At 40.1% G+C, this 26,688-nt stretch overlaps 1 protein-coding gene across 3 annotated transcripts in view; it reads right to left on the bottom strand.

Annotated features, from left to right (window-relative positions):
• Positions 1-26,688, bottom strand: part of TMCO6 (transmembrane and coiled-coil domains 6) — a 518,761-nt gene that overhangs the window by 360,658 nt on the left and 131,415 nt on the right. For 2 of the 3 annotated variants that reach the window (XM_044069021.1, XM_044069020.1), the window contains exons 2-3: positions 25,539-25,654; positions 17,211-17,320 (exon numbers count right to left, since the gene is read on the bottom strand). In XM_044069021.1, coding sequence (XP_043924956.1) covers positions 17,211-17,320; positions 25,539-25,654 — 226 coding nt within the window. Of the gene's footprint in view, positions 1-17,210; positions 17,321-21,942; positions 22,530-25,538; positions 25,658-26,688 lie in introns of those variants that run through there. The other variant, XM_044069022.1, reaches the window with a different exon arrangement.

Genomic DNA, 26,688 nt, shown 5'->3' with positions numbered 1-26,688 from the left:
GGTGAGTATGGGAGATGCATACAGCCGTGTAGATAATAAGTGAGTTTGGGCAATTTTGGCTTTACTGTCACTTTTAAAGTATTGTTTGTTCTTATATAATGTTACAAGTCTTTTATGTACGTTTTTTATTGTATGGGATATGTGGGCATCAAATCTCATACTACAGTCAATTTCAACTCCTAACAGCTTGGTATGAGGTGAGGGTGAAATGCTTGTGCTATCTAATGAGGTCATGTTAAAAGAGCACAAAGATGCATTTGATTTGGTGGACTAGAATAACACAAGTTTGATTTTTGGGGGGATTAAGAATTAATTGAGAGTTAGTTAGCCACGTTTCTACTGCTTGAAAGGATTGTGTTACTTTCTTAAGTTCTTCTACGGTAGTAGCAGGACAGATGACTGTTGAGTCATCTGCATACTAAATGAGTGATACATGTGGGGTTGAGGTGTGTAGGTTATTAGTGAAGACAGAGAAGAGTAGTGGATCTAAGACTGACCCTTGTGGGACCCTAATGTTATGGGCAAAAGGGATGATAGTGTTTGCTGCCAGTGTACAGCTTGCTGATGCACGGTTACGTAGTCCTGGACAAGAGTGGATTGGGACAGGTTAAGGTCAGAGAGGACATTCAGAAGTTTGGTGTGTGAGACCACAGCAAAGGCTTTTGAGAGGTTAAAAAGATAGCGGATACATAGTTACCATTATTTATATGAAGCCCGATAGTGTTAGTGAAAGACATAAATGTGGTAGTAGCACTGTCATATGTTTGGAAGCCACGCTGGGTATTGGTTAGTAGTTTGTTAGTATGCAGGTAGTCTGTGATTTGTTTGTGAATGATTCTTTCAAGGATTTTAGAAAGTGGAGATTGGATTGCTATTGGGCGATAGTTAGAAAGGTCAGTAGATGGGCCTCCTTTATGAAGTGGTATTATATGTGAAATTTTCCATATGTTGGGGACTTGGTATTGATTGTGTCCATTGGCACTGGTTGCAGTAAGAATATTGTTTTATTTTTGTTTAGTAGAGAGTAGGCTGAGGTTGTAGAAGGGTTTTGTTTTTTGGACAGTGCTAGGATAGTCTCAGTAAAGTATCTATTGAATTGGGTGGAAATATTGTCATTAGTATAGAGTGTAGTAGGAGGGGGTGTGCTAACTTTGCCTGGTTGGAGTATATTGTTTATAGCTGTCCAAAAATTATGTGGATTATTGCAATATGTGGTTTGGGATTTGGAGTAGTCACAGTAGATGTCAACGCCTTGTATACAGTCAAACGACCACAGACTGAAAAAGTCACTAATTTATTAACTGAAGGAAATGAATATCCTATGAAGGAAGATATTTTATCAGACTGTACAATACAAGTGCTAAGCAATAACATTTGTTTCCTAGTAAATTATTTTCAACAACTTGGGGGGTAGCAATGGGAACCAAAATGGCTTCTAATATTTCCAGTTGGGTTAAGGGATACTGAAAACATAATTTTTATATCTTTTTGAGGTCTACAAGAAGGCCATTTTTATTGCAGATTTATTGATATTTTGTTTCATTTAGAATGGGAACAAAGTGGAACTCAATGAACTTATAAAATGGATGAATAAGTGTAATGAACAAACATTTTTTTTAGATTTAACTATACATAAGAATTTTTAAGCAGTAAATTGGATGAGAGTCAGAATTAGAGTATTTGTTTGAAAAACTGCACACTGGGGGCATCCTGAGAATGCATTGAAACACATTAAGGGTGAAATCATTACAGGAATTATGACTCACGGTTGAAAGAACAAGAACACAAATGTGTGAATAAATGTAAAATGACAGTGTCTTTGGTTCATTCACTGGATAATGAAAAGAAAAAAACAAATTACTGGTAACAACTGGAAAATATTTGCAGCAGGTAATAAATCTAATTTTGCAAATAACAGATCAATAAATTTAAAGAACATTTAAATGTTTTTGTGTAAATATGTCATGGAAATTTTATTTTGTTTAACCACAGGTAGGATGTGTGGCCCTTTATTTTTTTACTTTTTTTTTACTTACAATACTGAATTTGTGGTGTATTCAGCAACTTGTAACATAAGTGAATCATTTTATGTAGGTAAAACTGCTAGAAGGTTCAGAATGTATGACCACATGCATGCAATTAACCAGAAGCAGACACTTCATACCTTGACAAAACACAAAGTGTGGGCTTTAAAAAGTTTTCATTTTTTTGTCCTTGATCATGTTCTTGAACATGAAAGGTGTAGGATTTGGGAAGATGAACTGAATTTTAGAGAATTAAGGTGGCAAATAAGATTAAATATTTATGTATCCTAAGGTGTAAATACTGCAGTTAATTCTAAATATGTTATAAAGAAGAAAAATAATGTCAACAAATTATATGCTTTGTAATATTTTTGTAACATTTTGAGCAGTTTTATTGGTCCTTGTCATGTGATTTGTTATATAAAATATTAGTATCTGAAAATGAATAGTCTGCTGAAGTCTCTTTAAAGACAAAAACACTTATTTGTTGCATAAATGTTTACCATTTTTTAAAGTGTGTAGTTCCTTCTCCACAGCTCAGTGGTGATTTTTTTCCCAGAGTGATCAAACTAAAGCAAAATCTACAGTAACATAATTGCACCCATACCAATGTTTTGCAGATGAATTTAAACCAAAAGATGAAAGGTTAATATTGGTGGCCCAGGATAGTGGACTATGTACACTTTGGTTTACAAAGTCCATTGAATGTGTGGGAGAAACAGGCAAATGCAGGTTTTGTAAAACAGAATTGGAAACAGTCGCACATCTTGCTACTGGGAGTGACGCACTAATGACAGAAGGACTGTATACTGAAAGGCATAAAAATGTGACAACACCGTTGCATTGGGGATTGTGCAAACATTATAATACTGAAGTAACTGAGAAGTACTGGAAACGTGAGCCACAAAGCATTATCACGTGGGATCACCCATTACCAAGAGTTAAACAGAGGTGAGAAAAAACAGATACAGTAGTCCATGAAAAGAAGACAAAAGTAGCACTGATCATTGGAAATGCTACACCCAGCGACTACAGTATCTTATATTCACAGAGTAAAATTCTTATGACAAAGTCATAAAATATCAGGATTTACAAGCAGAAACGAGGGCAATGTAGAAGAAAGATACCCAGAGAGTTCCAACAGTAGTAGGAGCAAAGGGCATTATAAACAAGAATTTACAACTGTACTTAGATATATTACTGATACATGTAACTCCATATGAATTGCAGGAAGAGTCAATTCTGGGCACATTGTAGGTGCAGCATAGCGCACTTCTAGCAAGACTGAAACAATACTAAGTTCATGAACGTTATTCATACTTTGACTTAGGAATGGGGTTCTGTCCTGTCATAGTATTAGAATACCCAAAAGACTTGGAGAAATTAAACCGATGGTTTGGAATATTTTTTCTGCTCCTTATCTTTTTACTGTTCACACTGCTTTAATCATTAAACCTTAAAACGTATAAAAAGAATATCCACATTTGTACTCTATTTTCAGGATACCAATTAACATATCAATAACGTGAACCAAGACTATCATACTCTAGCTCCTGCCAAGGTGTACTGCATGCCCTCTCTGCCTTAACATATCCCTGTCTTATGAGCACATACCTTGACTTCCCATATATTTGCTTTTGCCCAATTGAAATGTACTCCAGGGGTAATAAAGGAGTGTGTTATGAATGCAATAACTAAACTGTAGAAGCACTGTATTAGTGCAAACACAAGGGAATACTGAATGCATGTAAATCATAGCAATGGGGGATGTACATAGAGAAAGAGAAAACATACAGACACAGCAAATGTAAGTAAAAAATGTTCATATTTTTCATGTTGCCTAGTTTGGGCATATGTCTTAATGCTGTAGTTAGTCACTTCCAGGCATAACTACTTTTCTGAGGCATTTTATGGTATTTGAAGGCCTTTCCGTTTACCACCCGAAGGACAAATGAAGCATAAATTCAATTATTGAAAAATGTGAGGCAGCTTAAATAAGCTAGCTACATAAGAAGCTGGCTGTCTAGTTGTCATGTGCAATCAATTAAATATCTCCAAAAATACCTGAAGGTAACATTTTTGTCTGCAGACACATTTTCCTTATATATACGGGCAGACTATTAAGCAGAACAGAGATGATGAATACACATATGCGCTTAAAAACCTCAGCTTTGACCGGCAAAGATCTAGCTGTATTCAACTGGACGTATAAGAGAATTTAAGTACCTTTATCTGCACTTTTTTTTCAAATAATACAGTATTTAAATTGATTTAACTGTATTGCATGATTATTAACTGAAATGGAAGTTTTGACTCTTTTCTTCAGTTAGTGCTGGCTTGAATTTTAATATTTGTTAGTAATTGCAGGTGTGGGGGTAGCCACATTCTTTGATTTCCTGTCCTTGCCTATTTAAGTGGTACAGTTTGAAATATTTTCTGCTTAAAAACCTCAGCTTTGGCCGGCTAAGATCTAGCTGTATTCAACTGGATGTATAAGAGAATTTAAGTACCTTTATCTGCACTTTTTTCAAATAATACAGTATTTAAATTGATTTAACTGTGTTGCATGAATATTAACTAAAACTGGAAGTTTTGACTCTGTTCTCCAGTTAGTGCTGGCTTGAATTTTATTATTTGTTAGTAATTGCAGGTGTGGGGTAGCCACATCCTTTGATTTCCTGTCCTTGCCTATTTAAGTGGTACAGGTTGAAATATTTTCTGCTTAAAAACCTCAGCTTTGGCCGCCTAAGATCTAGCTGTATTCAACTGGACGTATAAGAGAATTTAAGTACCTTTATCTGCACTTTTTCAAATAATACAGTATTTAAATTGATTTAACTGTGTTGCATGATTATTAACTGAACTGGAAGTTTTGACTCTGTTCTTCAGTTAGTGCTGGCTTGAATTTTATTATTTGTTAGTAATTGCAGGTGTGGGGGTAGCCACATCCTTTGATTTCCTGTCCTTGACTATTTAAGTGGTACAGTTTGAAATATTTTCTGCTTAAAAACCTCAGCTTTGGCCGGCTAAGATCTAGCTGTATTCAACTGGATGTATAAGAGAATTTAAGTACCTTTATCTGCACTTTTTTCAAATAATACAGTATTTAAATTGATTTAACTGTGTTGCATGATTATTAACTAAAACTGTTCTTCAGTTAGTGCTGGCTTGAATTTTATTATTTTTTAGTAATTGCAGGTGTGTGGGTAGCCACATCCTTTGATTTCTTGTCCTTGCTTATTTAAGTGGTACAGATTGAACTATTTTCTGTTTAAAAACCTCAGCTTTGGCTGGCTAAGATCTAGCTGTATTCAACTGGATGTATAAGAGAATTTAAGTACCGTTATCTGCACTTTTTTTCAAATAATACAGTATTTAAATTGATTTAACTGTGTTGCATGATTATTTACTGAACTGGAAATTTTGACTCTGTTCTTCAGTTCGTGCTGGCTTGAATTTTATTATTTGTTAGTAATTGCAGGTGTGGGAGTAGCCACATCCTTTGATTTCCTGTCCTTGCCTATTTAATTGGTACAGTTTGAAATATTTTCTGCTTAAAAACCTCTGCTTTGGCCGGCTGTATTCAACTAGACGTATAAGAGAATATAAGTACCTTTATCTGCACTTTTTTTCAAATAATACAGTATTTAAATTGATTTAACTGTGTTGCATGAATATTAACTGATCTGGAAGTTTTGAATGTTCTTCAGTTAGTTTTCGCACCCACCCTCCCCGTTTCTGTTTTGGTGTTAATCTTAGTGGCTTTGAAACTGCCCGTCCCTCTTGTAAATTTGTGTTTGGATACTCCTTCTGGGCCCATCTCATTTGCTCACTAAACTGAGTGCAGTGAGATCATATTCTGATTTCAGGCACTCCTACTGTGTACAAAGAGAGCATCTGGGAAAGAGAACAAAAAAAAAGTTTTAAGCTTGTTTCCTGCTTTTCCTGTTAAGTGGTCTAGACTGTTTGTAGGCTTCTGAGCCCCCATGCCCTTCTGTGTTGGAGGGAAGCCTTCTAGCTTAGTTTTGTTTCTTATAACTAGCCAGTTTTCTAGTTTCAGCACTCAAATCTGTTTCTTTGAACTCAGCACTTGTTCAGAACTCATTCTAAATGCTACATAAGCTGCAAATTACTACAGCACTCAACTTTCCTCACTTGTCTAGTGGAAAGCAGTTTTTAGTACTTAAAAAAATAAGCACTTATCCAGGCATGTCTAAGGGTCAGGTTCCCAGTGATTTCTCCTGTCTACCTGATGAATCTGGGCATCTTGGGGCAATGTAGCAATTGCCTCATGTACACAGACAACACTCTCCTCCTACCACCCAACACTACAACCTGTGAGAGATACACTTATATAGCCAAACTGGAAGCAAAGCTCTCTTCACCCAAGACTGGACTAGACAGTCAAGAGGAGAAGATAAACACTTGCACCACACCACACTCATCACATAGTCCCTCAAAACCTACACCACCAAAACACACACATAGAAACACAGAACACACACCTACATTCGTGGTGGCTCTCAATAAAAACCTGCCCAAGCATCAGGGACATCCAAAGCATAAACGCAAGCAAACTCCACCCCCCAACACAACCCAAATGAGACACAGCCCACAAACTCAGTGTGCCACTCAACCACAGCCCATAAGGCATAACAACGTACCCAACACTCTAGTCATAGGTGACTCTATAGTCAGGCACAATGATGTTCCACTCACTAGACTAAACAAAGAGAAAGTTACTGTCAGCTGCCTGTCAGGTACCAGGATCCGCCACATAACGCATGCACTCAGGTCACTCCACAATAAGTACAAATATGACACTGTCATTGTCCATGTTGGTGTGAATGACCTGAGACGTACCTCCCTGGACTACATGAAAAGAGACATGGAGGAGCTCTCCGATCTTGTATCCCAGGCAAGTATGACCCTAACCCTGAGTAGAATCCTGCCATCACCCAGAATAATACCACAGTACAAGGACAAAATGATTGACTTCAACAATTGGCTAAGCTTCTAGTGTAATTCTAAGGGGATCCAGTATTTGTCTGCCTGGGACGACATGATCGACAGTCCACGATGCTTTGCCAGAGATGGCCTGCACCTGTCGCCCTTAGGATTCCGGATACTGGCTAAGGCTCTTGCCACCCCTATAGTGCCTTTTTTAGGCAAGGTTCAAATGACAAATTCACCAGCGTAACAGGTACAAGCAAGCAAAATCTGAAGGTAATGCTACTCAGTGCTAGAAGTCTAAACCTCAAAATGCACTCACTCGAGGCACTCCTTAAAATGGAGAACATTGACATCTGTGCAGTGACAGAGACCTGGTTCAAAGATCCAGAGAGCACCCCTACATTACCAGGCTTCAATTCATACCACACCTTTCGGCCACCTAACCCAGAAAGAAGCACTAAAGGCAGAGGCGTGTCCATATTCATTAAGGATATCCACACCTCCAGGCTAGTTGCACAGCATAATGCATCCGAGATTATCCAAGTGCAACTAACTCTGGGCAAGACCGCAATCCAAATTGTAGCTTGTTACAGACCTCCCACCATGCCCCAGGATTCACACTCCTCATTTCTTGAGACACTGGAAAGTATTAGGGTACAACCCAACACCCTAATAATGGGCGATTTCAACTACCCCACCATTAACTGGGAAAAAGTACAGTTTTGTACCTACCATAAATGTAGATGTTCGAAGATCCACATTGCTGCAGTCATAACTTATGTGTAGTCCGCTGTCCTCGGTCGGCCCGAATACCAAAGTATTAGGCTGACATCGGTCATGGGCGCTCAGATCTGACGTCAGAGCGTCAAGGTATTAAAGCGCATGACCGACGTCATTTCCTCAGTCTTTTCTTGCCCCAGATGTCAGAAGGCCCTAAAAATAAAGGCCACAGCCAAAAATAGAATAACTCCCTAAAACCATGTACAAAAAACAGCTACAACCCAAACCATACAACCACTCCAAACTACAGAGGGGAAGGAGGGAGGGTAATTGGACTGCAGCAATGTGGATCTTGAACATCTACATTTATGGTAGGTACAAAACTGTACTATGTTCTTCATCTCACATTGCTGCAGTCATAACTTATGGGTAGAATCCCAAAGCAGAGGTAAAGGGAGGCTGGCAAAATCATAAAGCATTGGGAGCTGCCAAAATGCCCTGTAAGACTGCAGTGGCAAATCCAGCCCTAGATTTGGAATAAAGAGGAAGATGGTAATGTTTAGAAAAAGTGTGCACTGAACTCCAAGTAGCTGCTTCCAAAATATCTTTAGTAGCTACCCCCCTTAAAAAAGCAGTAGAAGTGGCAGTAGCCCTAGTAGAGTGAGGCCTGATTCCAGCTGGAATCTCCTTACCATGATGAGAATAACAAAAAGCAATACAAAGGCCAATCCACTTAGAAATAGTTTGTTTTGAAACAGGTTTCCCCTGAGAACCCAAAGCAAAAGAAACAAACAACTGCTGAGACTGTCTGAACCCTTTAGTCTTGCTCAAGTAATAACGCAACTGCCTGTGAATATCCAAAGTGTGCAAAATTTTCTCCCCTTTATTTTGGGGATCTGCATAAAAAGTAGGCAAATGAATAGATTGGTTCAAGGCCACATTTGAAACCACTTTAGGCATAAAAGTAGGGTTAGTACGCAGAGATACCCTGTCCTTATGAAAAATTAGGAAGGGTTCAACTGCCATTAGAGCCTGTAATTCAGAAACCCTTCTAGCAGACGTAATGGCCAACAAAAAAGCAGTCTTCCAAGACAAAAACTTTAACTCAGCCGTAGCTGCAGGCTCAAAAGGAGGTAAAGTAAGTTTTTCCAACACAAAATTGAGATCCCAGGCAGGAGTAGGAGCTCTACGCGGGGGTCTTATGTTCTTTGCCCCTCTAAGGAATTGCTTAAACAAAGGATGAGAGAATAATGGTGGGTCACAGTCATAGTGAGCAGAAATGGCTGCAGCATGAACCTTTATAGAGGAGAAAGACAAACCCTTGTCCAATAATTCTGTAAGATATTGAAGAGAAACACTCAAATCAGGCCTGGAAACATCAAAGCTCTTTGCTTTGCTCCAAATAAAAAATCTCCTCCATTTATCAGCATAAACTTTCCTTGTACTAGGCCTCCTGGCCTCCAAAATAACATTCAAAACTTGTTGAGGAAGCTGCGACCCTCCAGGTTCTAGAACAGAATATGCCAGGCTGTTAGATGCAGGGACTGAATCCTGACATTGAGGAAATGATTGCCCTCCTGAGTCAAAAGGTGTGGAATCAAAGGTAAAGGGTAAGGAGGTTCCCGTACTAAACTCCTCAGCAGAGGGTAACAGTGCTGTTGAGGCCAGTCTGGAGCTATTAGAATCATGGAGGGCTTGTCTTGTCTGACCTTCAAGAGAACCTTTGGAAGTACAGGCAGAGGCGGAAAGGCATAGACGTGAAGATTGCTCCAACTGAATGATAGAGCATCCACTTTCCAAGCTGTGGGATGAAACATCTTTGTGCAAAACTTTGGCACCTGGAAATTTAGTGGAGAAGCGAACAGATCTATGTCTGGAGTCCCCCATATCATTGTCAACTGTCGAAATACATGAGGATCCAATTTCCACTCGTGGGGATCCACTATCCGTCTGCTCAAAACATCTGCTAAGGAGTTCTGTGCTCCTGGCAGAAACCTTGCTTGAAGAGTGAGTTGCAAACTGAGAGCAGTCTCCCACAAAATCATAGCTTGCCTGCAAAGAGGGTACGAATGGGTTCCCCCTTGCTTGTTGATGTACCACATGACAGTTGTGTTGTCTGTTTGAATCAACACCTGCCCTGGGAGAAGTAAATCCTTGAAAGCCATCAATGCAAACTGGACTGCTAACATTTCCTTCAAGTTGATATGTAAATGTTGAAGTCTGGCAGGCCACGTGTCTTGAACCCATTTTCCATTGAGGTGTGCTCCCCAAGCCTTGTCCGAGGCATCCGTCGTTAAAATCTGACTCGCCCCTGGTCGGGTCACAGAGAGTCCCTTGTTTAGGTGACATTCCTGAGCCCACCACAAAAATTCCTTTTGAATGCAAGGTATTATCTGAATGACAGTGTCCAGATCTTGGCAGTGTTGTGTCCAAACATTTTGAGATACCATTGTAGCTTCCTCATATGCAGTTTGGCATTGGGAAGCACCAGAATACAAGATGCCATGAACCCCAAGGCTTGAAGGACTGTCCTTGCAGTCAGCCTGGACCGTAGAGACAATTGATGGAAGTAAAGTGTAAGATTCTTTTGCTTGTCCGGGGTCAAAAGGCCATCTGGGAAGCTGTATTCAGTCTCACACCCAGAAAGCACATTTCCTGAGAGGGTACTAGACTGGACTTTGTTTCGTTCACAGAATACCCTAGGGACCTTAACACTGTCATAACATACTGTAGATGGTGAAGAAGCTCGTGCTTGTCTTGAGCAAGAATCAGGCAATCGTCCAAATAAGGATAAATTTGTATTCCTCTTAACCTGAAGAAGGCTATCACTGGAGCCAGAACTTTTGTGAATGCCCTTCGTGCACCAGCTAAGCCAACGGGCAATGCAGAGGACTGATCGTGTAAAGTCCCAGCCAAAACGCAGGAATCTCCTGCAACTGGGCCTGATAGGAACATGAAGATAAGCCTCTTTGAGATCCAGAGTTACCATCCAGTGATCTTTGCCCAACAGAGGCAGAAGTTGTTGCAACGTCAACATTTTGAATTTTGGAATGTCCAGATATGTGTTGAGGATAGATAAATCCAAGATTGGCCTCCAAGTGTTTCCTTTCTTTGGTACAAGAAATAGGCGAGAGTAAAATCCGAGGCCCACTTCTGACAGAGGGACCTGCTGTATAGCCCCCATTTGAAGAAGTAAAGAAATCTGTTTGTGAGCCTCTACCTTTTGCTGAGGAGGAACGTCTGGCATGCCTTTGAAAGGAGGCAATGTGTGGAAATAAAACTTGTAGCCTCTGTCTATAATGTCCAACACCCATTTGTCCTGGGTGACTAGAAACCAATTTTGCTTGAAGAGTGCCAACTTTCCTCCCAAAGGAGCTGCCAGACAGGAAGGATCTGGCAGCTGGAGATGCAGGTCATTGGGCCTGTTTACGAAAAGACTGGCCCCTGCCCTCACCTGTAGATTGTGCTGGTGAACTCCATGGTCTAGGCCTGAAAGAACTCTGAGCTCTGCCCCTACCACGTCTAGATCTACCCCTAGACTGCGAATCAGAAGAAGGGTAAGTCCAACCCTTAGCAGGCCAGTTCCTGCTAAACTTAGGGGGCTGCACCTGCAAAAAATCCTTAACAGTCTGCATAGACTTAGCCTTGTCTTCCATTTTCTTTAAGACAGACTCCACAGGAGAACCAAACAAAACTTCAGACTGCAAAGGAGCATCTAAAATCCTAGCTTTAACATGCTCTGACAAATACTGATCCTTAAGCCAGGCGTGCCTGCGAATAACTGAACCAGTGGCAGCCACCCTGGAAGAAGCCTGTAAAGCATCAAAACCACACTGCAAAGCATGCTTACCCACCTGATCAGAGGCATGTACCAAATCCTGTAATTCCTTACACTCTATGCCCTCTGCCAAAGCATCCACTTTAGATTTTAACTGAGTAAGGAGAAAATTCTGGTACTGCAACATATGAAACTGGCAATTCAAAGCCCTTATTGCTAAAGTGGAAGAGGTATACACTTTCTTACCCCACCTTTCCAAAGCTCTAGCATCCTTATCCATAGGAACTGGATTCTTTACAACAGAAGCCCTGACACCCTTAGGTCCCTGGCTAATAGTTTCTGGGTTGGCCCTAGGGCTCTTATACAGATATTTATGAGCCTCAGGCACCCTGTAATACCTATCCGGCTTAACTGGCGCAGGAGGCAAAGAGTCTGGATTAAGGGAAGCCTCAGAGAAAACGTCTTGAACAACATCCAAAACAGGAGGTATAGCCAAGGGCCTATGCTGTGGTAAAAACAAAAATTCCCTAAGCCTCTTCCGGGAATCTGAGAAATCCTGACCTTCCCATTTAAAATGCTCCCTCATAGAATGCAGGGTTTCTGAAAAAGAAAAATCCTCTGGAGGAGAAGCAGAAGGAGTGGAATCCTCTGCGTCTGAATCAGAATAAGGAGGAAAATCCTGAATGTCTTCAGCCGAAGACCCTGAGTAATCTGAAGCCTGCTCCAAACTTTCCATTTCTGGCTCCACCCTAGGCCTCTTATCAGGAGGGGGCATAGAACCCCTGATTAAAGTAATTAAATCTTCTGCCATTTTAAGCATGTGTTTTTTAGGCACAGAACCTGCAGAACTAGGACTGACACCTGTGGTAGGCAAACCAGGCCTGCCTTTGGAAGGTACCTTAGAGACAGAAGGAGAAGGCCTAACCACCTTAGGCAAAGAAGGGAGAACAGCAACCTGAGAGGCCCCCTCAGCCTGTCCTGACTCCTGAGAGGCCACATCTTGCAAAACCAACGTCTCCCCCTGAGACTCAGTTGAAACCTCGGCCGGTTCAACCGAATCCACCGTAGTGTCTAAAGAACCGGCGTCCGGAACGGACGAGTCATCCTGCTTGGACTTTAAAGATTTATCTTTGCGCTTCTTCGTGGTAGCGGGCGTCGGAGGATCCGATGGCATATTGTAATTACACCGCTTACCGAAGACAAGCCTAGCACAATCTAACCTACGTTTAATGGTGCGCTTATTAAATCTAGCACAAAAGCGACACCCTACTACATCGTGCTCAGGTCCCAAACAAGGAATACAAAGAGAGTGGTAATCCCTATGCGGTATCTGTTTCCCACAAGAAATACAATTATTCACTTTTTCTGACATCCTGAATTAACTGAGGTAAGAAAAAACAAAAATATTCCCCAACGGGGTACTTAGCCCAACTTGGTTTCGGTCTGAAACTCAGAATACGAAAATTTCAGAACGCCGAATGGCACTTGCAAACGCTGCTTCTGCTTCGGACCATGCGGCAAAAAAGACTGAGGAAATGACGTCGGTCATGCGCTTTAATACCTTGACGCTCTGACGTCAGATCTGAGCGCCCATGACCGACGTCAGCCTAATACTTTGGTATTCGGGCCGACCGAGGACAGCGGACTACCCATAAGTTATGACTGCAGCAATGTGAGATGAAGAACATCTACTCATGTACCAACTCTTTTGCTCAACGTTTTCTAGAATTCATAAATTCCAACGCCTTGGATCAACTTATTCACACCCCCACCAGGGGTGGCAATATCCTAGACCTGGTCATTACCAACATGGGAAACCGGTGTTCCACACCAGAGGTCAATTCCTTGTTGGTCAGATCCGACTACAAGCTAATCAGCCTAGACATCCACATCCCACCCCTACCCCCAATTAGGGAAACCATCATAAAAAACTTATCCAAAGCCAACTTCACACTTCTTAAGACAGAAGTGGCAAACTTCATGACACCCATGCAGACGGACAATAGAGGTATGACTGCCGAATCCTACACAAATGCACTTTATAAGCACTTACACGAGTGCATGGTTCATGCTATCCCTAATAGAACCAAGATGTTATCCTCCAAAAAAAGGAAGCCAATCTGGTGGTCCTCTGCCATAAACAAACTCTACAACAGAAGAAAGAAACTGTTGCAAAAAAGAGTAAAATCCCATGACTGGAGGAATTCCCTGGTCAACCTCAGTAAGAAGCTGAGATCCCTCATAAAATCCTCCAAAGCTAGTTACGAAAACAAAATTGCCACTGACTCTAAAGACAACCACAAAGCATTCTATAGCTATGTTTAGAATCTAAATGGAACACTCAGATCTGCTCTGAGTTACAGCACAATGGTACTAAATATACAGAACCAACTGATATTGCCAACATCCTAGCAGATAGGTTCAGTGCTAACTTTACCCCCCTCTCACGCCCTAGAGGGCCCATCTCTATACCGGAAGAATGCAAAGTTCCTATAATCACGGCTGCACAGGTAAAAAACACACTCTCCAAAGGCAAGAACACAGCATCCATGGGACCTGACAATATCCCAGGCTGTGTTCTACACGAACTACAGAATGAACTAGTACCCTACCTAAGTACCATGTTCAATCATAGCCTCACCTCAGGCTTTGTACCCACTGAATAGTGCACCGCGACGGTTATCCCACTCCACAAAGGGGGAGCCACAACGGACCCCGGGAACTACCGCCCCATTAGCCTGACGAGCCTGGTCTGCAAGGCCATGGAATGTATCATCGTGGAACTCATAAACAAAGACATTGGTAATCTCCAAACTCTGGAACCTACCCAGTTTGGATTTGTAAAAGGCAGATCATGTCTCCTAAACCTGATTGACTTCTTTGAAGCAGTCACCAAAGCCATAGATGAGGGTAAAATGGTTCACACAGCTTATCTAGATCTCGCCAAGGCTTTCGACACCATCCCCCATTCTGGAATTATAGATAAGCTCACTAAACTAGGTATAAATCCCTATGTCACAAGATGGGTTGCTAACTGGCTCACGGACAGAACCCACACTGTGAAAGTAGCGGATTCCAAATCCGACATCAGACCAGTGACAAGTGGAGTACCACAGGGTTCAGTCCTGGATCCTCTCCTGTTTGGTATCTACTTCTCTGAAGTGCAGGCCAACACAGAAGGTCTTTATTAACAAAGTTTGCAGATGACTGCAAACTAGGAGCCATAATCGAAACTCCTAACGATGTGGACAAACTACAAAAGGGCATCACTGAGACAGATACCTGGTGTCAAAGCCATGGCCTGAAGCTCAATACCAAAAAGTGTATTGTCATCCCCTTTGGTAAAAACTCTGTACCCATGAACTACCACATAGCTGGTAGTCTACTTAATGCCGAAAATGTGGTAAGAGACCTTGGGACACAGGTGGACAGTAGTCTCTCCTTTGATAATCACATCGCCACAGTGGTCAGGAAATCCTTCTACGTGGCTCATCTCATCACAAAAGGATTCTCATCCAGAAAAAAAGAGGTCATTGTTCCCCTCTACTCATCACTCATTAGACCCATTATATAGTACAACGCCCCTTTTGGTATGTACCTCACAAGACATCTACAACAACTGGAAAGACCACAGAAATACCTCACAAAGAGGATTACTGGCCTCAAACAGATGCCCTATGCAGACCGTCTCAAAAAAAACTACAGCTTTACTCCATCGCATATCGCCTACTCAGAGGCGACAAAGCTATGTCAAACCCAGAGCTGTTGGACATGCTCCACTTAAAGAAATCCCAATCCCTCCGAGCTACATGCTCTAGGGACCTAAACCTTGTCACCACAATAAACAGAACATGCTGGAGGGATAGATTCCTGTCCCAGACACTTCCCATACTCTGGAACAGACTACCTATCTATGTCAAACAGAGCTCCTCATTAGCACTCTTCAAGAAAAATCTTGATGATTGGATGGGAAATGGGAAATTCACCCCGGGGATCACTTCTGTGGCTCTGCTCGACAGGGGCACAGGAAAATAATTTTCTTGGGTGGCGAAAGCCAGGGTACATTTTTTGGCTAGGCTTGTATGGGCCCTAGGGCTGATAGCCTAGTACCTACCTATGAACCTATGAATGCCCCAGAACTGTATTTCATGCATTGGTAAAGCCACCCTCTTACATGTGCAAATTCAGAAATGCACTGCTATATGTATAATGTGAAATTTCTGAACTATATGTATGAACAACAGGACTACGTATAGAATTCAGTAATGCAGACCTTCATGTCACAATGTATAAATACAGGGCCATGTAGAAATAACCATCTCCTTCTGAAGTAAAACTGACTGATGTGACAGTACTGTGGAAACACTATATATAGTATGTGTACATACATGTATACACACACACATATATATATATATATATATTTATATATATATACGGGTGTGTGTGTGTGTGTGTGTGTGTGTGTGTGTGTGTGTGTGTGTATGTATGTATATATATATATATATATATATATATATATATATATATATATAGATAGATATAGCTATATCATCTATAGCTATATAAACTAAATATCTATATATCTATATATATATATATATATATATATATATATATATATAAATCTATATATATCTATATATATATATATATATATATATATATATATATATATATATATCTATATATGTATATATATGGGTCTACTAAATTTCAAACTTTCACAAGTTCAAATTTCTTGAATTTCTTAAGGTTGACACCATAAGAGCGTACTTTTGAAAGTTCAAACCATTTAAATGGAGATCGGCATACAGCACAGAACCATATATTTACGTTTTACCTCACTGGAGTGCGATCTCGGGAGTTGGTATATTAAGTTAGAAGAGGGGTGGGGGTGCAAAACTTTTTTTTCTTTAAATTTTGAACTTTCACAAATTCAATCTTATAGTCTCGACCATAAGAAATTCGGACTTGTGAAATTTTGAAATTTAGTACTAGACCCATTATGCTGCACCTCATAGTACCACATCCTTGTGGGGATTGCAGGTGACAATAAGCAATGGATCACTTACAGACAAATTTCAAGTTATAGTTCAAGCCATACTTTATACATATGCATATACTAACAAAGCTCTTCTTGGATGCCCAACTTTCTGGTATATCATAAAGGCCAGAGTAGGATGATACCCTGTCCTTCGGACACCATTCACTTGTAGAACACTGTGACTAAATATATATGTACGTTTCTAGAAAATGATGAAGTAAACACAACCGTACCCTGAACTGCTATGGTATTAAAGTGCCAGTCAAACAGAATTAAGTCTGCATTTCAAAACAGCACAGCAGAATAATACAAGTAATCTGGAGAAGTAAGCTCTGAATAGATATGCGGGGCTTGTTTGGATTAGAAAATGCTTTGCATTAATTTTCAACTTCTAGCAGTGTTCGTAAGCATAAGTCTAAAGTCTGAGGAGTCTTGTTCTTCCTACATCACTGCAAGTCCCTCTACAAAGAGTAAAACAACAGTGAGATTTAGGCAAGTATTTTTTAAGTGAATGTTTATTTCTTAAAGACAGGCAGCAAGTCTGACCTCAGTATATAGAGTCCAAATGCTCCCTTACAAGTTATAAGTAAACTCCCCCACACACACACATTCACACTGTACACACATGCACGCAAAGATAAAATAGTCCCATCTCACACCACTGGCAGCAAACCTCAACACCTATTACCTGATGAAACTTTTTCTTGCTTCACAGTTTTTAAGGGCTTTTTGAAGGCATCTGAGTGCACTAGTCCTGTCCCCTGTGCCCTGTTGGATTGCCTTGAACATCTGTAAAACCTATAAAAAAAAAACGAGAAACAGATGCATCATTAAGTCACATACTAATTAGTAATATTAAGAACAATTTATGCTTTGTATTACCTGCATTTGCTCTTTTCATAGCAGTGAAAAAGCCTCATACTACCTTACTGTAAATTAAAGTTAGTTTGGTGTTAGATGAAAAGATAAGAGAGAGAGAAAGCTGGCTTACTTGTCCAGAAAACATAATAAGGAGTGGGGACATCCGTCAGGGAAAAGAAGTTGTTAAGCAGTGGAACTGCAGCAAGATTCCATGCTGAAACCAGTACTCGTTAATATACTGTATCGTATGTAACACTGGCGTGCTGATATAAAGACTTTGCAGTGTGGTCTCAGTGGAGCTAGATATGGTGAGACAGGACTAGAGGACAAACATGCATCAGTCAGGATTAGGAAAAATTCATAGAACGCATTCATACAACATGCTTACTGCTGATATAAAGACTTTGCAGTGTGGTCTCAGTGGATCTAGATATGGTGCAACAGGAATGGAGGACAAACATGCATCAGTCAGGATTAGGACAAATTCATAGAACGCATTCATACTTCGTGACTCTAGGAAGGTTAGGAGATGACAACAATAATGAGGTCATACCTCTAAGCTGAATCATTCCATGTAGTTTGAAAGGTCACTGGTGATGGTCAAAGGGAAACTGTGGTATATAGCTTGGACAGTAGACTTCAGCAATGCTGAGGTCATCCTTCCACTTTGCCGAGCTTTGGTATGGTTGCATCTATAGTAATGAGTCCACTGCTGGCAGTTACACATAAGACAGGAGGTTAAACAGGTCCTTATTCTAATTCCAAGAGTATAAGTGAGATCATCAGAGCAATCAGAATGAAGTGAGAAATGGGAATAGACCAAGTCTCAGGCTGTGGTATCTCAGAGGACAGCCCATCTTAGATTGCAGTGCAGTGACTTGGAGTTAGTGCATATAGGTAGCAGGGGTGTCGAAGGCATAGCCACCATGCTGGGAGGTGGGGAGGACTGGCCGCTCTGCAAAAATTCTTTAATAATGTTGGTTACAAATTTGCCATTCTGGTGGGGAAATCACATTTCTTTCCCATTTGTGGCTTGTAAATATAAGAAATCATGTTAGACTGGTAAAATGCAAACAGCAAAAATGTTACCAAAACAGTAATTACAATGGAGTGTTTGTGATATGAGACTTAGGCAGATGAGCATCTACATAATACATATCATGAGAAAATTAGCCATTGAGAGAATAAATACACAATTCCTTTTCAGCAGACAAGCGAGAAAGAAAGATTTGAATGATAAGGGCTGGGGGTGGCATGTGAAAGGGAGATGGGTTATGAGAGTTTAAGAAATAGTATTTCACAGAAAAAGCTGTCAACACCTGGAGCAAATTGCCCAAGTAAGTGGTACAATCAAGATGCCTGGGACAATAGAAAGAAAAGAAGGGCCTAATACAGTTACTGTTAACACTAACAAAAATCAAATGAAGAAATGTCTTCTGAAAGCAGTTTTATACACACATACACACACATTACATTGTTGGCCCAGGGCCCAGTCTTATGCACTATCACTGGTTAGTGTGTTTTAAATCAGTTTAATTTTGTTGCTATTTATTGCCCATGCTTGCAAGGGTTGGCACTCAGTTTAGCAGAGCTGCACAAAGCTAAACAACTTGCAACTGGTCTACTGTGTTATCCAAAGCATCCACTGCTTTCTATTGCAAAATAAGTACCACTTTACTTGATCTGGACTTCTTGTACTGTTTTTTTCTGTGTGCTGTTATTTTTGAACTGTATATTTGCTGTCACCTGCACTTTTTAGCCTAGCATAGACGTGGTTCAGATTTGCTGGACCCTAGACCAGAGCACTAATCTAGCTTTTCTCCACAAAACACGGCCATCCCCCTGCGCCCTTGTGAGAGAAGAGTGTAGCTAATGACCCACCTGAGTGGTGATTGTTGGTCCAGGGCCCAGTCTTGTGCATTACCATTGATTAGAGTGTTTTAAATCCATTTAATTTCATTGCTATTTATTGCCCACATTTGCACGGTGTGCACCACCGAGCACTACAGCGCAGTAGCGCTTCCCCTTGGTGGTTATAGAGGCAAAGTCCCAGACAGATGCATTTTCACTTAGTCATCTGCTTGTGTTCCATCTGAAGTTTCTCACTGTTGTGCTTCACTGTCCTGACAGACATTCAGCTGAGCCTCTGAGGTACCAAAAAAAAGTCTCATCCTCTAAGCCTCTTGCAGTTTAGAACTTCTAGTAGTCACTCAGCCATACCCTGGTCCTTCTAGTTCTCTCCCTGATACTGACACTGGGTGGCCGTACAGTACTGGATTAGGGGGACATATGTGCAGCAGATGTTGGAGCACTGAAAGAGTGTGGACATGGTGTGTACAATACCTACAGTCTCTCCAGCCAGGTCGACATGAGCATCCTGAACATATTAATAGCAACGCCCTAAGCTCTAAATCATTGGTGAGAGATTTGGGCACATAGGTAAACAGCAACCTTACCTTTGAGCACCATGTCTCCACAGTGGTTAGGAAGGCCTTCTACATTGCTCACCTCATAAGTAAAGGCATAGCTTCCAAAACAAAAGAGGTTATAACCCCCCCTTTACTCTTCCCTCATCAGGCCAATAATACAGTACAATGCTCCATTTGGCATGTACCTTATGAGGCATCTGCAGCAATTTCAGACACCTTAAAGGTTTCTCATGAAGAAAATTCAAGGCCTTCAGCATAAGTCATATGTGGAAAGACTGAAATCACTGTCACTGTACCTTGTATTGTACAGACTACTCAAAGGCGACCCAGCCTGTGACATCAACAGGACCTGCTGGAGAGACAGCTATGTCTCACACAGGTTACCTCTCCTCTAGAACAAACTTCCAGTTCAGGTTAAACTGAGTCCCTCATTGACCCCATTTAAATGCAACTTGGATAACTGGATGGGAAACCACAAATTCATCCCAGGGGTTTCATCTGTGTCCCTCTTGGATAGGGGCAGTCGGTGCTGATTTTGATCAGCTTGTAATCATTAATCATATCTCTAGAGGGAACAAGGATTTAACTTGGCTAAGCTTGTAAGGGCCCCATGGCCATTAGCCTAGTAACCTCCTATGATCTCGTGTGTATGTATATGTATATATTACTCATCAAATCACTCAAACATGTTGTTAGCCCTGATAGTTAGTGGAAGGGAATGGAGCTTTTGCACAAAAAAAGGCCCCTACAGTACGAGTGGTAAAGAAATTTTGCCAGTGAAATCTTGCAACATTTGTTATTCCTGTAATTCTTAACAAATACTTTAAATGCTGGATCTTAAAAAAAGGCGGTGGAAAGGGAAAACAGTGTTAGTCAGCAAGATACAAGATATCTTAATAAAATGACACAGAAATTGTGTGTACTCACCACAATGACTGACGTGTGAGAATATAGTCTGACTGCAGAACAGACAGGACTAACACTTAGTTCAGCCTCAGCCAGTCTAAATTCTCAAGAGGCTGCATTCCTGATGTTAGGCCCTCCCATTCCCTCTTACTACATATTACTCCACTCTGGAAGCCTTTCATTTCCTTTGTATTGCACTCCATTAATTTATTTATTTATTTATTTATTTATTTGTATTTGTTGACCGGGAGTGTCCGACTGGACATAGGCCCATTTTCAGCGGAGGCCCGGGGAGAAAAGCTCCACAGTTAAAATAAACAGACAGTAGTTACATTGGATTACATAGCGATTAACAATTTACATAGCAATTACTTACAACATATTTACAGATGAAGAACATACTACATCAGTAGACAACTAGAATCTTTATCTGTGAAGTACATAACATACATTAACAAATGTTAAAATAAGAAGTTCCTGCTGTATAAGTACTAGGCTTATGAGCATCTGAGCTTGCTATAATCAAGGTAGTTAGTGGAGTGGAAAGAAAGGTAGTGGTTGGATGGGGTGGGTGATATTAGAGTGGGAGTTGCAAGGGCATAGCCAGCATGTTTTTGAAGCTGATTTTCCTTTAGGTTCTCTGTATTTCTTTTTTCCCTGGCATCCAGGCAGTGCACTTACTAGTCAGTAACTAAAATTTACCCAGGAGTACAAATCTACTGGCTTCTACTAAGTTTCTGTTTTTACACTGGGAGAGCTAGACTTAAGTTGTTACTCAGTGTGCAGCCATCACGGCAGTACACCTGACTCAACTATTCAGTTAGATAATCTTATCACATTCCATTAAGTGCAAAATCATTAGCAGTATGGTTTCTATTGGTTATAACTGACAGAACAGTTTTATTATTACCACTACAAAATCTAGCTATGTGACCCATTTTTCAACATTTAAAACAGAGTATGTTTACAGTTGTGTTAATTTCTAGTAACAAACAGAAATGAAGTTTAGAGTGTTCAGTTTTTAATACAGTTTCAATGAGTAACAAGCTTTCTTTACCAGTACACCAAAATTTGTGTCCTTAAAGACAGCTTGAAAGCACCCTTTCTTAATGTAGTGAGAAAGGCCATTTTAAACTCATCAGTAGGTAAGTTATCATTTTTACTTTTAGTGTTTTGACCCTCATGATTTTAACATAAACATTTTAAATAATACTGAGGTCTTACCGGTTTGTAAAAAGATGATGTCCATGTATGAAACTGAGTCTCCATCTCACAGATAACACCAGAGTAAGCCAGCAGTGTTTTTTTTTTTGTTTTTTTGTTTTTTTTAACTTTATCACAGACCTGACATTTAGACTCCTATGTCCATGAAGGCTTTTGAAGGCTCTTTTGTAATCTAGGCTGACAGGATTCTAGCACAGACAGTCAAGTCCCATTCCTCCTGGTAGTCGTATTGTTCAAAGGCACAAGGGCTTCTTCACTGGTTAGTTGCTTAATAGGTAGAACCAAATTTGGCATCACCATAGACTTTGCAACTGCCACCAGCCCCCTTAGCTACAACAGCAACAGTCTAAAGCAGTTCCTCCACAGTCACTATCCTGGCAAAGGACACACACAGACCTTCTATCTGAAGCTCCAATTCCACACTACAGGTCTAATTTTCTCTCCATCTGATGAAAACCTTGCTCAGTTAATTGTCTTTCAAGCAGCAAAAGATATAATTCAGGCTCCTTTTTGGTATGGACGAAATGGAGTCAATATGCCTGTCGCCTATGAATGTGAAATGACATAATGCAGCAGAAGCCATCCATCTGTAAAGCAATGTAGTTTTAATAAAAAGAAGGAAACATTTGGTGCAAACTCTTTTTGTATAATAACTTGAAACAAAAGAAAATATACAAAGGTCCTGTTCTGTTGGTTCAACACAGAAATATAACAGTCCTTCATACCCATTTTGACACAGTCCAAAGATGCTTTCAATCAGCTTCTTTCTGGATTCCTAGTTAATAATGTCCTGCTTTCTTCAAGTGGTTCTCGAATATATTTTGCTTTGCTGTAACAAATCACCTAGTAACACTGTTCCAAGCACAAAGCCCTCCCACCCCGCACTGAGAGGAAAACTCTAACCAATAGGCTGGCCCTACTTTTATACACCATTTTTATAGAATAGCCGCTCACTAACAACTCCTGCAGGAAGTCTCAATAGCTAATACAGAAATGTATCAGTCTAGCTTAAAGAAAGAATACTATTTATGACAACAGTTTCTGTTCATATTTCACTTCAGCTTTATGACATTCTGACACATTGCGAGGCATGAACTGTAACACTACATTACAGCTGATATATTAATTTATAAATATCTCCCTATTGAAAACTCGAGAATCACAATGCAGAGTCCAGAAAGACTAAAAAGTCTGAAAATACAGGAGAACAGGAAATAACAATCATTTCTCTTTTCCTTTAAACTTGCTTTTTTTTTTTTTTTTTTGCAAGGCAATCCCCCATACCCATGATATAGTAGCAAGACCCACATACTTTGGGGGAAAAGGAATATTCTGAGAAATGTCAACCTCTGCCTTAGTATGTGTAAGTCTGGATTTTTGTATAACTTGGTCTCCATATTTAAAAACTATGCAATGTGAGAGACAAGATTTTAAAAGGTTACCATAAATATCATCTTCCAGAAAAGTTAGAAGAGATGTGTATTTAGGGATAAAACATGAGAATTAAAGAACTGCTTGAAAAAAATTCTGAGTTTGCAAAACTGGAAATCTTCCTCCTCTATGTTTCTTATTGGGTTGATCCTTCCTTTCAGCTCTTCCTCACCTACAAACATATTCTAACAAAAAAATGAGATGTTCTAAATGACAATCTCCCTCAGAAGATGATAGGGAATGTTTCCTCTGTAATTGACAGACAACTGGAGAAAATGACTGAAAACAGTGAATTGCTCTAAAAAGCCCTTCAGCAAAACGATACCATTTACGATTTATCCATTTAGAATACATAGCCTGGAAGGTGCTGAAAGATGCCTTTTTTTTTCAGAGTATCTACAGTGATGGTTTTAGGGGTATCAGATGTCTAGACCTCCATAAATTAAGACCCGAGGTATTCTGCCTTTCCCTTCAGAGAAAAGCAGTGTTCTGCTTTCTCAGCAACTGCCTAATGGCAAGTTTTGGAGGACATGCCTGTTTCCTGACCCTTAGTGGCATTCCACAGGGCAACAATGGAAAGGTCAGGAACATTAGACTAATGATTATGGTCATAGTAAGAGTCAGTCACTGACCATAAGAGAGGCCAAAGGCAGGGTAGCCTCTCAGAATCCTCTTTGGCAGTTCATTATTTCTTCTTCACCTGAGGGGGGATGACTTACGAAGAAGAAATGGTTGTCAAGCAAGACCAAGTCATAGTTTTCATGGAATCGTATTCCAGGAATATGGATGATGCTGTTAAGCAGACTACAAAATTATCTTAGGGGGTGAATCCGAGACAAATAGCTTCATAGGTTGGTACTAGGCTATTGGCCCTAGGGCCTATACAAGCCTAGCCATAACAATTCTCTGGCTATTTCTTCCCACAGTATTTACTTTCCTGGACCCCAAATCTCATTGGAATGGGCATCATGAGATTCTGCTAGACAAAAAAAAATACAGGCCACAAGGAAATCTTTGTATGGGATTTGTTAACACAGACATTTATCTTTTCTGCTAGATATAAGATAACATTTGTACCACAAATTTTAGTCAAAAAAGTAAAAAGAAAGTCCGCTGTAGGGAACTTATCTGCCCAGAAGCTAACATACCAGACGACTGTGGAAAACTGAAGTCAAAGTGTAGACTAGCACCTGACTGAACTCTTCAATGGAAAAACAAGTTATAAATTCTGATGCCAGTATGTACTTTTTATACCAGCATGGACTCATATGTCCTTGGATATAAAATGTATGTGGAAGGACCCCAAAGCTTTTGTATACAGGATGGACATTCTATCCTCGGCAGTATACATCCCTTATAGCTTTACACTGCTGCAACAGTGCTCTAATGATGAAAATCTAGTTTTCTGGCAATCCATTTTTAACACGTATACTTTACTGGTTAAATGAAGCATTATCTACATCAAGTATCCAGGCAACGGCTCAACAAATACCACAAGCAACCTCAAAGTTTCCTATTCACTGCAATCACATAAGACTCCATGACATTAGGCAGTTTCTAAATTACAAACTACTCCTGACCAAAGCAAAAATAGTATCTTTCAACTAATTACTACATAATTAATTTACAACATGGTACACCAGTCTTTTAGATGTCTTGTTCCACTACATACAGCTTTGAGAGAAATGTATGAAATACTTGCTTCCCACTGGCAGCTGATCAATTTTACCACAGTTGAAGCAGCTTGCAGTGAAAACATCCACTCACTTGTTATCACTCTGAAAACGCTACAATTCAAAACAAACCACTGCTATCTTGCCATGCTCTGTATTGTTAAATAAAAACTGTTGGATGATCTATTACAATACAGCATATTACGCAAGTAATGTCATACACACATTTTTTTTACCTTTTAAACATAAACATTGTTATGCAGAAGAAGTGCTTCTTTTTCAACCTTTTAATCAGTGTTACATTTTCAAAGAATGGACCACCACCCTTCTTTAGTGAAGAGACAATGCAGCAGCATTACCAGCCAGTAAAGAAAGGAACTATAATATGTAAAATCAAAAGGCTAGAGGCACTGCCTGCTGTAATAAATACAATATTCTATTGCTAACCAAAATGCAAGAGTAATTACCTTCCCAAAATGCAAGAGTGTTTACCTTCTCATGCTCCACAGCTTCAGACCCATGTTCCAGTCCTCCCCACTCCTGTTCTTCAATATCCTGGATAACTCTTTTGCTTATCAGCTGCTGGTCCCTTCGGGCATTCCTAAGAACTTAAAACAAACAGACAGGAATGTTCAATATCTGGCATGGAACCAGCTGCACATTTAAATCAAGCAGTAATTCATTTATTTTCTTCTTCTGTATTGTTTGTTTATCATGCTGACTAGTATATGAACAGAAAGTTGAAAGCTACTGTCAAAATCTTATAATTTCAGACTTAGGATTCAGGTTCCATAACTACTAACAAAACTAAATGTAGTAAATGACCTACCCTTCCCTACAAAAACACATTCTTGTAATAATGGATAATGGTGCAAATGAAGAAGCAGGTTAGTGAAACCCAAGAAATGTGAGAAATCTTGTGCTTGCTTTCTTAAATAACTGCACAGTAAAGAAACTTTTACCACTTTTATTTTCCTACATTATGGCTGAAACCACAAAAGCTAAGGTTCTATCTGTTAAAGATTTCATAGCACTTATCAAAAAGAGTATGAGAATGTCCCCAGTGTCCTGCACCCTGACCAAATTACACCTAGTTAGTATGAAAGGAAGGCACCACAGGTGCCTGGTTAAGCCTCTTGATCAGAAATCATTTTGGTGTTTTAACAGAGTGGAATACTGGAGTCCAGCAACTTCAGCTCATACTTCATTTACAGTTTTTATTCCGAGTTCCATTACCATATTTTAAGTCTGAAGCATGCAGTAATCATAGCAGCACATTGTCTCAGCTGAGTAATCTAAGTTTATGTCACTCACTAAGAAAGACGCATACTGGGATGAGACCTAGCATGCAACAAGTGTTAATACCTGCAGAGGGATCTATTCATTCTTTGCCTCCTGGGAAGGACTGCCAGTTATCAGGAACAGGAACTTAAACTTCCAAGCATCCCCATAAAAGGAGATCTGACATTAGCTACTGCAACGAAAACTGCTGTCATCTATCTCTGTAAAAAGGAAACTTGACCATCAGTACCTGCAGCAGAAATTCCTATGTTGTCCCCAGGGAAGGAGAGTTGCCCATCACCGCAGTCAAAAGGATCACTAATCCTCCATCCTATTTGTGAAGGAAAGCTGACTATGAACA

This window comes from Protopterus annectens, chromosome 4.part0 (genome assembly GCF_019279795.1).
Source record: "Protopterus annectens isolate FY-2018-M chromosome 4.part0, PAN1.0, whole genome shotgun sequence".
NCBI lineage: Eukaryota > Metazoa > Chordata > Ceratodontiformes > Protopteridae > Protopterus > Protopterus annectens.
Note: the sequence above shows the minus strand (reverse complement) of the source record. Positions and strands in the feature narration are given on the sequence as shown.